Below are 11,455 nucleotides of genomic sequence, written 5' to 3'. Positions count from 1 at the left end.
ACTGACATGGTCAGATTTGTGTTTAAGGAAGGTAAATCTGGCAGCAGTGTCAAAGATGGACTGGAGGGTTAAGAAGCCTGGAGGTGGGGAGACCCAGAGGAGACCGTCCAAGGTCAGCGAGCTCCTAAGTGGCAGAGCTTGGATGTGAACTGGTTTCTTCTGGCTCCAAGTCCAGCATACTTGTCACCCTGCCAAGGGGCCTTCCAGTCCATCTCAGTGGTTTATGATTCAAGAATGACATACCGCATTATGCTTGCTTTTCCTTCCCTGAAAAATGAGCTCCACCCACATTTGGAAATAGGGAAAATACCTCATCCTCCTCTTCTCTCCCTTCTTACTTCTCATGTAGCTGTTCTCAATGCCTGCATCTGATTAACTCGGCCTTCTTTCCCACACAGGGCTCTCCTTGCAAACCAGACTAACAAGGCCAAGTGACAAAGTGAATCAGATCCCTCCGAGGTATTTGGCCTTGTTTACCTTGGGCCACAGCCCGAATTTTTGATGCCCTGGGAATGAGGGCACCTGTTCTTTTCAAGGAGGCTCTGCCGTGAGGCCCATGCAGATGGCAGAGCGGGGCGTTTGCAGTTGTCAGGAGCTGCTCGTACTTGGACCTGGTTCACTAAAAGCTGAATGGGAGACCAAGCAGAACCTGGCAAGTCTTCCAGCCCTCTTTCTGAAGTGGAGGCATTGATGTCGTCTTAGCTTGCACAGTGCAGCACCTCAGAGAATGCATAAGTGTCAGTAAACTAGATTTATGTAGGTTAGTGGAGGAAGAAGAGAGGATACATCTACTACTCTCTCAAGCCTGTATCATGAAAATCATGGTGAGATCTTGAGGCTAGAGTTTTGTAAAAAAAGATATATATATATGTGTGTGTGTGTGTGTGTGTGTATACACATACATATATATATATTTGAGACTCATTTAACAGAAGATATATATGTATATATATATACATATATATATGTATATATATATATATGAAAAAGATAAGTGAGAAGTGCAATAATTAATAATAGAAAACAGGCACAAAAGGATGCAATGGATAAATGCATACAAAATTATAGACATGCTTAGCTTGTCTTCCCTAAAAGACAAGATAAAGCATTCAAGCAGCTTCCTTTTTCTGCTTGGAGGATGGAAATGTAGTTATAGGGTGATTTTAAAGGAGTCCTTTGAATAAACCAACAAGTTTTTATTGAACACCTGCCCTGTGAATATCCTTCAGCACTGCTGAGCCTGCAGTAGCCACCAGGCTGGAAGAATCCCTGAATTATCAGAGATCTGTTGTAGGCCCTGCTAGAAGCAGACAGAGAGGCAGAGTTGATGAGACAGAGGTCCCCAGCACTGGTTTTGGTTCTTAGGCCTACGAATTTTCAAGGGAGAGTATACACTAAAGGAGAATGCAATTTGGTGAGACTTATGGTATTCTGTAGCAAGTATGAATATGACCACAAATTCAGGAGCATAGGAAATATCCATTTCTTCTAATTAAAATAAAAATTTTAATTAATTTTTAATTAAAGTTACAATTAAAATGAAACCTGGCTCTGAATCACCCTTCCCCATCTCCATCTAGAGATAAGTTTATTCTAAGCTATCATTGGTGCATTCCTCCCAATACAGCCACCACCATCAACTGAGATCGAACAACAATCCAGGAGGCCTTGCTGGTGCCTAGAAAAAGGCCCAGGCCTCTGGTATTCACTCTCCGAGCTCTCTGCCCACATCCCGATGATCTGCCTCTGCGCAGGCACGAAAGGCTTTGCACGTTCAGAGTTCCTCGGGAACTTGCCTCTGTGGAACCTTGACACTAGGTCAGTCTCCTGGGAGCACCATGGCACACTGAGTCCCTCTGGGCTTCGCCGCTGCCATGGGAACGACCCAAGTGTTCGGTCTTCACCCAGCCCAAGGCTTCACTTGCTTCCTCCTCTTCTTGGCTGCCTCGAATTCACTCCCCTCACTCCTCTCCCAGTGTCACCTCTTCAGTGAGATCAATCTTCCCTGAAAGACAAGATAAAGCATTCAAGCAGCTTCCTTTTTCTGCTTGGAGGATGAAAATGTAAAAGGCCTCATTAACTTCTTAAAACTGGAGAAGGGAGCAGAAGGAAGAGAAATGTTAAAAATGCAATGCAAATTAGTATCTCACTAAATCATCCTATGTAATTTATAGAGAGGCAGCACAGAATGGGGATTAAATGCTTGAAATCTTGGTTCTCCTTCTTGCTATCTATGTGGTCTTGCCTCAGTTCCCTCATTAGTAAGACAAAGATGGTAATAACAGTACATATCTGGGAGTGTTGCTATGAGATTTCAATGAGTCAATACATGTACAGCACTCAGCGCCATATGATGAGGCACCGTAGCAGTTATTAATTGTTAACTGCTGTTATTACTATAACTCTAGTCTCACTGATGCAAGTACCGACCCTCCCCATAGCACATCTCAGTGCATTACTACACCAACCATGTCTGTTTCTTTTCCATCCCTACAATCAATTAGCGAGGAAAAGAAAGGAAGGGATGAGGAAAGGAAAACTCATCCTGTGCTAAGTACATTGACAGAAGGTGTGGGTTCTGATCTCTGTCTGCCCCAAATGCCCAATCCACCCAGAAGAAGGGAACATTCTAGCTGTGATGATGTTGCCGATAGAATGATTTCAGGAATCTTATGAGAAAGGCAGTGGAGCGTACTCTCTGCAGATGGAGCTTGTCGCCATCAGAGGTGTGCACTTTGTCAGGGGAAAGAGCGCTGGACCACCAGTCTTCCCTAGCTCATCAGCTGGCGTCATTTCTCAACTCTTAGGTGTCACTTCCTCACAGATGTCCTCTCTGCCCCCTAATCTAAATTGGCTCTTACCTGTTATTCTCACAGTTCCTTGTTTTTATTATTAGCCTTTATTCAATTTTTAATTATGGATACTTGGTGTCTTTGTTTAGTGTTTTCTTTCCCAGCAGATTATATAGCTCTAGAGGGCAGGGATTAAGTGTGTTTTATTGACCGAGCACAATCACTTAACTTTAATTTTTCAATCTATGAAATGAGGATGGTGATACTGCTCTTGCCTACCTCACTGAGCTGTGAAATTAAAAAAAGATAACATATGTGAAACTCCCTTGTAAACCATAAAACATGACACAAATGTTAGTTATGCTCAGTGCCATGTCTATTTGAATGTACATCACAAGCTGAACACTTGGGAAATGAGTTCCTAGACAGATTAGCGTTCTGTTAAATGAGGTAACAGAGGAAAGTGCTTAGGACAGGATGCACCCTGATAGCTCTTCCTGTCTAAAGTCGAAGATGGCAGTCCCAACCTCTAAAAATATCATGTTCACTTCATCCATCCATAGTAGGCTTGTAATGGTCGAGCAGGAGCACACCCGTGGCTGGAGATGTCTAAACACACAGGACAGTGAGTCACCCGGAGCCCACCAATTCTGTATACTAGGAGAGGCTTTCAGGTTAGTTCCCAACTAAGATGTTCCTTTCCTACCACAAGGCAAGGATGGTGAGTATGACACCTTCCCCTGCCACATGGCAGATAGATTGCAGAAAGAGGGAAGCCATTTCTGAAAAAATGGCTGTGTCGCCAGCATCTCACAGAGAGCAAATGGGAGGAGCATGAATCCCCTAAGTTCAAACACTGCACAGATGTATGCAGTATCACATTCAGGACAGGGAGAGCTGAGGCAAGAGGGATGTAGTTAACAAGTACATTAGTCTTGGTCTGAGACTCTTTTGCTTTTGTTGGACTAACCAGGAAACGAGAAACGATCCATCCTCATGGCCAGTACGGTGCCTGAATCACCCAGGCTGGGAACCTAAAGATGAATGGTGTTAAACCACTTGGTTAGAATGGACCAAAACAAACACATTTTCCTCCATTAGGCTATTCTTGGGTTTTGTCTATTTCTTAGGGAGGCAGGACAAGAAGTTGACACCATAATGACACTGGGTATTCCTTGTCATTTGGTGTGCATAATTATTGTTTAATTGACTACTTAGTAAGCTGCAGAGTTCATTTGCACATTTTGTGGATTCCCTGGCTCTCCAGGCCCCCAGATGCCCTGTTGTTGGCAGAGAGCCCAGTTTCCCCCAGACTCTCAGCACAGGCCCGAGTGAGCTTTACTCGCTGTGTCTGATGGCCTTGAACGGAAACAAAGTTGTGCAGTGAGTCCAGGAGAGGTAAGGTAACAGAAAAAAGTAGGATAGGGAACAGGTCAAAGGGAATAGAAATAGGCCCTAAGGGCGGGGTGGGAAGGTGGACCAGACACTGGATCCACAAGAAGACAAAGTCCCATCACAGGTGCATGTCAAGATACATGAACAAAGACCAAGGCTGAGAAAGTAGAATAAGCAAAGGTCACACGCGGTGGGGCACAGGAGGAGGTGGATGGCCACACATGCCAGGGAGGTGAGAATTAGAAGGAGAAGGGGAACAAATCTGTAATGAGTCTTTTAAAAAATCTTAATTTGTTAAACAAATGATTGCCAGTAGCATAATTCTTTTATCTTAACCCTCAAAAGACTGGGGTTAACTTTACTCTTACCTGTCATGGGACTGTGGCCACCGGAAAAGGCTTCTGTCAGGCCGGGTACTGTAGACATGTCTGTCCCCTTCTCCACACCCCCCCTCCCATGCCCCGTGTTTCCTGTTCCATCTAATTTTTCCCAATCATAATCCACTTGGTGTGAAAAATGGGCTGTAACAGAGGTGAGTGCAGAGCATGTGGGGTGTCAGAGAGAATCAGAAGCTGGGAAGTCAGGGGAGGCCTTTGGAAACCTGTTGCTTATGTGAAGGGACAACTTGGAGCAGGCTGTGGCTGGGGTGCAGTGGGCAGAGACCAGGCCAGCACTTTGTGCTTGAGGGCCAAGTGAGAAAAGAAAGCAGCACAGGCAGGGCCTGGGGCAGGGCAAACACAGAACCAGAGGCTGAGGGTGAGGAAGGTGCAGGCATCTAACCTCACCGTTTTGCCAAGGGCAGGCTCTGATCTTTAGGAACACGTCGGAACAGCTCCTCAAAGAGAAGTCCGGCTTGATCAACCCTTCTCAGTCCCGGGAGGAAAGCGTACACACCCTCACCCCACACTCCACACCGCAAAGGTAAATATGAGGAGTCCATGAAAGGAAGCAGGGAATTAAAATAGATGCGTGAAAGCGAAAGCGGAGTCTGAGACGGTGAGCACCAAGTCAGTGGCGTGGGAGGTGGAGGTGTGAGTTGCTCTGCTGAGGAGACAGAGGGGAGCTTTGTGCGGCGCGCGCTGAGCACACTGGCCTCCCATCTCTGGGTATGCTGCCGGCCCTGGGAACATGCACGCACTCCTTGCCGCTCTTCTCCTCGCTGCTCTGCCACGGGTAAGTTCTCTCTCCTCACCCCTTCCCTTCAGGAGACTACAGCAGCTCATATTTCTGCAGGACAAAAATAGGGAAGAAGACGATGGGGGAAGAGGAGACTGAATTCCTTGTGAAACTCCTTCATGAGAAATAGGGAGCCATTTTCCTCTCCAAATAAAGTTCTGTTTCAGTTTATTAGCTTCAGGAAAGAACTGGAAAACATTTCTGCCGTTCAGGTAATGGCACGGAATCCGACTTTCGATATGTTTGAACAGCTCCCAAACTTTAATTATATAGATGTAAATTGGGGTATGACACGCAGCATGTACTTGGGAAGCGGCAGCCCTGCCGGGCGCGGAGTAAACGGTGCCTGTTCATATGGACTCCAGGCTGGGGCTCAGCTTTCCGTAGTCGTGTGCAAAATGTGCCAAGAGCCATTGGAAAAAATGATTGTGGTAACTTTCTTCGGTTAAGCCTGTTCTTCTTTAAAAGAAGCACTTTGGAACAAACATTTACATTTTGAAAACATCCTATGACTTTGTCTTTTCTCAGCCCATGTATTTCTCGGTTTTCATGAAAATCAGTGCACGGAGACTTTGAAATATTTCAGCAATGGACCAAAAGGAAATTTAGTTTAATATGAGTAATTCATTGCCTTAGTATTTTTAAATAAGATTAAAACAGGGTGACTTATTTGTGGATTTATTTACATGGTGGAGGTAATCGCTTGCACAGAAGACAGAGTTTTTGAAATCTTCCTGTGATGTAGAAAACACAAAGGTGTCAAGTTAACTGTTTAATGGGGTGGTTAGTAATAGATATATCTTAGGAAACACAGGATAGAAAATTGTTATACAGACAGAAATTTAAGATTTTAAAAGCATGATAACAAGAATCTCAGTGGTGCAGTTTATTCCCACTGTTACGTGAAGGGGTACATTTCTCCTTCTCTTATACCACCATTTTCACTGTGAGAAAAGGGCTGCCATTCCTGTGGATTCAGAGCTACAACATATTTCTAAACAGCAAATATCTCAACATAGATGTGCCTCCAACAAACAAACAAACAAACAAGCAAACAAACAAACAAACAGAAAAAGGTATTATAGGTAGAGCAAAAGAAAGTATTATTTACTTAACTTTGCCATTATAAATTTTTGAAGGTTCTGATCATACCTACCATTTATTGAATATCTGCTATGTGCTGAGCACTGTACTAGGCACATTAGTCATTATCTTAATTCTCAAAACAACCTTGTAAGGTTATTAAGCCCATTTTACAGAGGAAGACTAAGGCTCAAAGAGCAAGCAGATGATAGAAAAATTATCTAGGATCAGAGAGCTATATATAGTAAAGCTCAGGCTTTGTCGCGAAAACCTTCATTTTCTATTGCAGTATTTTGATGATTCGTTGTTTTGAGACTGATTTTGAAAACACTCAAAATGCCTTAAGAAAAGAAAAATATCCAATTCTTTATATTTAGTCACATATTTGCCCTTTATGTCTATTGTAATTTCAGATTGAAGTTTCTATTGTTTTTTTTTGTTTTGTTTTTGTTTTGTTTTTAGTATTTCTTGTGAGACAGGTATGCTAGCGACACTTTCAGTTTTATTTATCTGGAAATGTCTATAATTTTACCTTCGTTTTTGAAAGATAGTTTCACTGGAGATAGTGTTCCCCCCACCCTTCAGCATTGTCTCTGGGCATCTGGTTTTCCTTTTCTTCCTCTTCTTCTTTTTTCTTTAAAAGTGTTAAGTCACAGCAAATTTGAAAGGAAGGTGCAGAGAGTTCCCATATATCCCCTTCCCCCACACATGCATAACTTCCTCCATCATCAACATCCCCCACCAGAGCGGTACATTTGTCACAGTTGATGAACCTATATTATTACCCAGAGTTCATAGTTTATATTAGGGTTCACTTGTGATGTTACCTTTCCAGAATGTCATATACTTGGAATCCTACAATCTGTAGAACTTTCAGATTGGCTTCTTTCACTTAGTAATCTGCATTTTTTTTTTTTTTTTTATGGCTTGATAGCTCATTTCTTTTTAGCACTGAATAATGTTCCATTGTCTGGCTGTACCACAGTTTATTTATCCTAAAGAAGGACCTCTTGGTCTCTTTCTTTGATGAGAAATCAGATCTCATTCTTATTGTTATTCTCTTGTATATAACACTTTCCTTTTCTCAGGCTGCCTTCAAAATTTTCTCTTTATCATTGATTTTCAATAATGTTACCTTGTGATCTCAGAGATTATATAGAAATGCTTTAAGACAGGAAAGATAAACAGGTGTCCTCAGGTGGGCAGTTTTGGGATTGGGCATTTCAGTAAAGAGGGAGCAACATAAAGAAAAACATGGAGAAGAAAATCGATCTGGTGAGTCTAGTAAACTGCAAGGCATCAGAGAAGAGTGCTTGAGAGCTAAGGCAAGAGAAGAAGGCATGAACCAGCACAGACAGTGCTTTAGATACCATGTACAGAAGTTTGGACTGTATACCATAGACAGTAGGTAATAACCAATGGGCTTTAAGGAGAGTAGTAAAGGCAGATATGTTTTTTAAAGAGCTCCCTCCAGCAGTGATGTGGTAGATTTACCTGAGAAGTCATTCTTGAGGGAGGAAGACCAGTTCAAAACCTATTGCAATAGTACTTAGTAGCAGTGAAAATGGGGGTAGAGTAACTAGTTCTAGGGATATGAGGACAATACTCAGGATTAGTCATTGAATGGCTATGGGAGGTGAGGGAGAGGAGGATGACATGGATAAATCCTAGCCTCCTAACTCTAAAATTGGGAGGAGTTGTCTGGGAGTGGGGGAGGGGACAGTGAGTTTTGGACGTGAGCTTTTCCTATAGGATATTCGAGTGAAGACATCCAGTAGGCAGTCAACTGTATGGGTCTAGAGCTCAGTGGAGAAGTCTTAAATGGAAATTTAGTTTTGAAGCTTGCATAGGATGGAAATTGAAGGCAAGGGGTGGATAACATTACCAAGAGACAATGTGCAGAGTGAGAAAAGCAATACGTTAAGGACACGAAATTCCAATAAGCTTAAATCTAAGTCAAATCCAGAGTAGCAGGAGCCTGAAAAGGAGATTGAGAAAGTACATTGAGGGACAGAGGTAGAACTGGGAGAGCCTGGTGTAATGAGAGCCAAGAACAGGGAAACAGGAAACACAGAAGTGGAAAAGGGAGTAGAAATAGTGAGGCTGGAAATAATGAGTGCCTACTTCTCAGTTTTGCACAGCGGTGGTTACCAGGGACTTCTTGCCAGGTTAGGTGGCTTCTAAGCTAGGCGCATGTTCGCGGAGTCTCTAGGTCCTTCCCTGGCCCCTACTCCAAGGCATCTGACTCTTTTTTAATCCTCTCTTCTTGGATTAGGACATCTTTGAGGGGACCATTGTTATACTTATCGCATGGGATAATAACTACTCCATACTGTTGCTGTGAAGATTAAACGATGAAAACATAAGGTTCTTGGCATATAGACAGTACCATTTTCTTTCATTCAGTAAATATTTATTATAGAAAATAAGACAGACTTTAGACAAAGACATCCAGTAGGCAGTCTTGATGAAGGTCACATTCTTGATGAATGACTCAGAAAATAAACAAGTAAAATATATTGGTAATAAAGTAGGCAATAAGAAGGTCTGTGAGGAAAGAACCAGGTTGCTATTTCATAAAGGGTGGTCAAGAAGGGCCTCACTGATAAATTTGAACACAGACCTAAACAAAGTGAGTGAGCCATGAAGATATCTGGGAAAGAACATACAAAGAACAAGGAGGCCATACAAAGAACAAGGAGGCCAGTGTGGCTAGAGTGAAGCAAGTCTTGGGGTGAGTGGTAGTGAGCAAAGGAAGATAGAGACATGGGGACCAGATGCTGCAGGGACTTGGAGGATAGTTTGGATTTTCCATTGAAGTGGGAAGCCACTCCTATGAGCAAGTAGTGGCTCCTGCTCTCTTACAAAATGTTGAGTTTACAATACTATATTGTTAGCTACAGGCACTATGCTGTGTAGCAGATCTCCAGAACTTATTTATCTTGCATAACTGAAACTTTGTACCCTTTGACCATCACCTCCCCATTTCCTCTGTATACCCAGGGGCTGACAATCGCCATTCTACTCCCTGCTTGAGTTTGACTACTTTAGATTCCACATATAATTGAGATTGTACAGTATTTGTCTTTCTATGTGTGCCTTATTTCACTTAGATAATATCCTCCTAGTTATAGATGATGATGCAAATGGTAAGATTTCCTTCTCTTTTAAGGCTGAATAATACTGCCTTGTATGTATATACCACATTATTTTTTATCTGTTCATCCATGGATGGACACTTACGTTGTTTACATATCTTGGCTGTTGTGAATAATGCTGGAACAAACATGGGACTACAGGTATCTCTTTGAGATTCTGACTTCAATTCCTTCGGATAAATACCAAGGAGTAGAATCACTGGATCATGTGGTAGTTCTATTTTTAGTTTATTGAGGAACGTCCATATTGTTTTCCATAACTGTAATAATTTACATTCCCATCAACAATGTACCAGGGTTCTCTTTTCTCTGACACTTATTATTTTTTTAGTAAAAGTCGTCCTAACAGGTATGAGACGATATCTTGTGGTTTTGATTTGCATTTCCCTGATGATTAGTGATGTTGATCACCTTTTCCCATCCCTATTGGTCTTTGGTATGTCCTCTTTGTAGAAACATCTTTCAGAGTCTTTTGCCCATTTTTTAATTGGTTTATTATATCTTTTGCAATTGACTTGTATGAATTCCATATATATTCTGGATACTAACCTCTTATTATATAATTTGCAAATACTTTCTCCCATTATGTTAGCTGCTCTTTCATTTTGTTATTTTCTTTGCTATGTAGAAGCTTTTTGGTTTGTTATAATCCCACTTTTTTTTTTTTTTCCTTAAAACCATGCTGCTGGGTGGAGAATATAGAGAACAAAAAGGGAATCGAGGAGAAGCTTTAAGACATTCAAGTGAAAAAATAATGGTGGCTTGGATAGCTATGGTAGCAGTGGGGTTAAGAAATAATTAGAATAGATATATTTTGAAGCTACAACCAAGAGGATTTGCTGATAGAATTGGATGTAAAATGTGAGAGAAGAGCCAAGGATGACTTGACTCCAAGGTATTTTGGAAAAATAAAATTGGCATTTGTTCAAATGAGGACGTGTATGGAAGTGTAGATTGAAGAGTAAAATTGGAGGTTTGTTTTTGGTCATGTTAAATTTGCTACACCTATCAAATATCTAAGTGGAGATCTGTTAAGTAGGCAGTTTGAGTTTGAGATCAGAAGAGAGGTCTGGATGGGAGATACACGATACTGAAGGAAGTGAAGGAAGATACTTTAGAGGTCTTAACCACAGGGGCACCAATGTTTAGAAGTGAAGAGTATGAGAAGAAACCAGCAAAGGAGACTGAGAAGGAGTCATCAGTGAAAAGGAGTGAGAAAGAGTGACGTGTTAGGAGCTGAGTGAAGAAAAGTTTAAGGAGAGAATGACCGTCTCCAATACTGATAGATATTATTAGAACTCACCACACTGTGTTCTACCAATTTGGGGGAAATCTTCTATTTCTATAAAACCTCTGAAATTAGTTTGAGAAATCATTTCTAACATCACCTTTATTATCAAATGAAGTTCTGCTGCAGGGCACAGGGCACTGGGTCATTAGACACACCTGAAGGAAGGCCTGGAGAAGTATCAGAAGTGCATCATCGTAAGCAGTTTTGTCACTGGCCCTGTAAATGCCCTCAGAAGCCCAGCTGCCCTCCTGGAGTGAGCTTGGTGAGGGATGGCTGTGGATGCTGTAAAATCTGTGCCAAGCAACCAGGGGACATCTGCAATGAAGCCGACCTCTGCGACCCACACAAAGGGCTATATTGTGACTACTCAGCAGACAGGCCTAGGTACGAGACGGGAGTATGTGCATGTAAGTGTCTTTTTCTGGACCTGCTGGAAAAGGTCAAGTCTAGACATGATTTTTTTTCTGCAACTGTTAACTTGGAATAATCAGCTTATTTTGGCTAAATATGAGGTGAGTTCAGTTTTCATATTAGACTGAAATGGCACTGGCTTTGTCATA

The 11,455-nt window shown here is 42.0% G+C and overlaps 1 protein-coding gene across 4 annotated transcripts in view; it reads left to right on the top strand.

The window, feature by feature from the left end:
* Positions 1-4,149: 4,149 nt before the first annotated feature.
* The window catches only part of WISP3 (WNT1 inducible signaling pathway protein 3), a 17,472-nt gene continuing 10,166 nt past the window's right edge, over positions 4,150-11,455 (top strand). The window contains exons 1-3 of one of the 4 annotated variants that reach the window (XM_011364798.2): positions 4,150-4,190; positions 4,990-5,575; positions 11,011-11,302. In XM_011364798.2, coding sequence (XP_011363100.1) covers positions 5,483-5,575; positions 11,011-11,302 — 385 coding nt within the window. In that variant the 5' untranslated portion in view covers positions 4,150-4,190; positions 4,990-5,482. Of the gene's footprint in view, positions 5,576-11,010; positions 11,303-11,455 lie in introns of all 4 variants that reach the window. The other 3 variants (XM_011364799.2, XM_011364800.2, XM_011364802.2) reach the window with 3 other exon arrangements.

The sequence above is a fragment of the Pteropus vampyrus genome, unplaced genomic scaffold (assembly GCF_000151845.1).
Source record: "Pteropus vampyrus isolate Shadow unplaced genomic scaffold, Pvam_2.0 Scaffold101, whole genome shotgun sequence".
In the NCBI taxonomy this organism is placed as follows: domain Eukaryota; kingdom Metazoa; phylum Chordata; class Mammalia; order Chiroptera; family Pteropodidae; genus Pteropus; species Pteropus vampyrus.
This window is presented reverse-complemented; position numbering and strand designations above follow the sequence as displayed.